General features: G+C 53.2%; 1 protein-coding gene across 1 annotated transcript; it reads right to left on the reverse strand.

The window, feature by feature from the left end:
* Nucleotides 1-228: 228 nt before the first annotated feature.
* On the reverse strand, nucleotides 229-2,914 carry LOC115220720 (platelet glycoprotein Ib alpha chain-like). The gene is made up of 2 exons (XM_036510353.1): nucleotides 2,908-2,914; nucleotides 229-737 (listed from the first exon to the last, which is right to left on the reverse strand). The coding sequence occupies exons 1-2, from the start codon at nucleotides 2,912-2,914 to the stop codon at nucleotides 229-231; spliced, it is 516 nt and encodes a 171-aa protein (XP_036366246.1).

Here is a 2,914-nt window from a genome sequence, read left to right on the forward strand (position 1 = left end):
ATTTGGGGCAGGGGTGTAGTCAGGCGAGCAATTTGGGGCAGGGGTTTAGTCAGACGAGCAATTAGAGGCAGGGGGTTTAGTCAGGCGAGCAATTTGGGGCAGGGGATTTAGTCAGGCGAGCAATTTGGGGCAGGGGTGTAGTCAGGCGAGCAATTTGGGGCAGGGGTTTAGTCAGACGAGCAATTAGAGGCAGGGGGTTTAGTCAGGCGAGCAATTTGGGGCAGTGGTTTAGTCAGGCGAGCAATTTAGGGCAGGGGGTTTAGTCAGGCGAGCAATTTGGGGCAGGGGTGTAGTCAGGCGAGCAATTTGGGGCAGGGGTTTAGTCAGGCGAGCAATTTGGGGCAGGGGTGTACTCAGGCGAGCAATTTGGGGCAGGGGTGTAGTCAGGCGAGCAATTTGGGGCAGGGGTTTAGTCAGGCGAACAATTTGGGGCAGGAGTGTAGTCAGGCGAGCAATTTGGGGCAGGAGTGTAGTCAGGCGAGCAATTTGGGGCAGGGGTGTAGTCAGGCGAGCAATTTGGGGCAGGGGTGTAGTCAGGCGAGCAATTTGGGGCAGGAGTGTAGTCAGGCGAGCAATTTGGGGCAGGAGTGTAGTCAGGCGAGCAATTTGGGGCAGGAGTGTAGTCAGGCGAGCAATTTGGGGCAGGGGTGTAGTCAGGCGAGCAATTTGGGGCAGGAGTGTAGTCAGGCGAGCAATTTGGGGCAGGGGTGTAGTCAGGCGAGCAATTTGGGGCAGGACTTTAGTCAGGCGAGCAATTTGGGGCAGGGGTGTACTCAGGCGAGCAATTTGGGGCAGGGGTGTAGTCAGGCGAGCAATTTGGGGCAGGGGTTTAGTCAGGCGAACAATTTGGGGCAGTGGTTTAGTCAGGCGAGCAATTTGGGGCAGGGGTGTAGTCAGGTGAGCAATTTGGGGCAGGGGTTTAGTCAGGCGAGCAATTTGAGGCAGGAGGTTTAGTCAGGCGAGCAATTTGGTGCAGGAGTGTAGTCAGGCGAGCAATTTGGGGCAGGGGTGTAGTCAGGCGAGCAATTTGGGGCAGGGGTGTAGTCAGGCGAGCAATTTGGGGCAGGGGTGTAGTCAGGCGAGCAATTTGGGGCAGAGGTTTAGTCAGGCGAGCAATTTGGGGCAGGGGTTTAGTCAGGCGAGCAATTTAGGGCAGGGGTTTAGTCAGGCGAGCAATTTGGGGCAGGGCTTTAGTCAGGCGAGCAATTTGGGGAAGGGGTTAGTCAGGCGAGCAATTTAGGGCAGGGGTTTAGTCAGGCGAGCAATTTGAGGCAGGAGATTTAGTCAGGCGAGCAATTGGGGCAGGGGTTTAGTCAGGCGAGTAATTTGGGGCAGCGGTGTAGTCAGGCGAGCAATTTGGGGCAGGGGTTTAGTCAGGCGAGCAATTTGAGGCAGGGGGTTTAGTCAGGCGAGCGATTTGGGGCAGGGGTGTAGTCAGGCGAGCAATTTGGGGCAGGGGTTTAGTCAGGCGAGCGATTTGGGGCAGGGGTGTAGTCATGCGTGCAATTTGGGGCAGGGGTGTAGTCAGGCGAGCAATTTGGGGCAGGGGTGTAGTCAGGCGAGCAATTTGGGGCAGGGGTGTAGTCAGGCGAGCAATTTGGGGCAGGGGTGTAGTCAGGCGAGCAATTTGGGGCAGGGGTGTAGTCAGGCGAGCAATTTGGGGCAGGGGTTTAGTCAGGCGAGCAATTTGGGGCAGGGGTTTAGTCAGGCGAGCAATTTAGGGCAGGGGTTTAGTCAGGCGAGCAATTTGGGGCAGGAGTTTAGACAGGCGAGCAATTTGGGGCAGGGGTTTAGTCAGGCGAGCAATTTGGGGCAGGGGTTTAGTCAGGCGAGCAATTTGGGGCAGGGGTTTATACAGGCGAGCAATTTGGGGAAGGGGTTTAGTCAGGCGAGCAATTTGGGGCAGTGGTTTAGTCAGGCGAGCAATTTGGGGCAGGGGTGTAGTCAGGCGAGTAATTTGAGGCAGGGGTTTAGTCAGGCGAGCAATTTGGGGCAGGGGTTTAGTCAGGCGAGCAATTTGGGGCAGGGGTTTAGACAGGCGAGCAATTTGGGGATGGGGTTTAGTCAGGCGAGCAATTTGGGGCAGGGGTGTAGTCAGGCGAGCAATTGGGGCAGGGGTGTAGTCAGGCGAGCAATTTGGGGCAGGGGTTTAGTCAGGCGAGCAATTTGAGGCAGGGGGTTTAGTCAGGCGAGCAACCTGGGGCAGGGGTGTAGTCAGGACCATCAAATCCGGTTCTTGTTTTAATCGACCGCAGAAGATGAATGTCATAGATCGCGAGTTCAAATTCTGCTAAGTTCAGTTTTGCTGTTGATGTGCTCGAAGGTCGGTGAAATAAAGTACAATTGAAATACGGAGTGTCGTTTTAATCGACCAACCTAATCAGCCCACACCATATCCAAATGCCGAGGCGCGTTGCTTAGTGGTTAGGGTGTTGGACTCATGATCGTACGACTGCGGTTTCGGTTCCCGGCCCAGGTAATGCGTTGGGTTCTTGAACAACACACTTCATTTCACGTTGCTCCAGTACACTCAGCAGACAAAAATGAGTCACCTTGCGTCGGACAGGCGTCCAATCGGGAATATATGCAGCACGTTAATTGGGAAACCTGCCCCTTTGATTCGAGAAGAATCTTTATCAGGCCTTGGGGCTAAATTAGAAACAATTCTTATTAGCTCTATCTTGGAGGCTAAGTCTTCGGATTCGTTTGGACAATATTCCTCACAATAATATCAATCAACTTAGCTAAAGGATGATCAAAAGTTTATCCGCAGTAAGTGTTTTATTGCAAAATAAATATTTATAAAATGGTATAAGACTACAAAAGAATACATTAGACCTCAGAGGATGAAAAACTTCACTGCGGAGAGACATTTTGCATGCCCTGTACATCTACAGGGTCCATTACACGACAT

Source organism: Octopus sinensis, linkage group LG17, assembly GCF_006345805.1.
Source record: "Octopus sinensis linkage group LG17, ASM634580v1, whole genome shotgun sequence".
NCBI classification, from domain to species: Eukaryota; Metazoa; Mollusca; class Cephalopoda; order Octopoda; family Octopodidae; genus Octopus; species Octopus sinensis.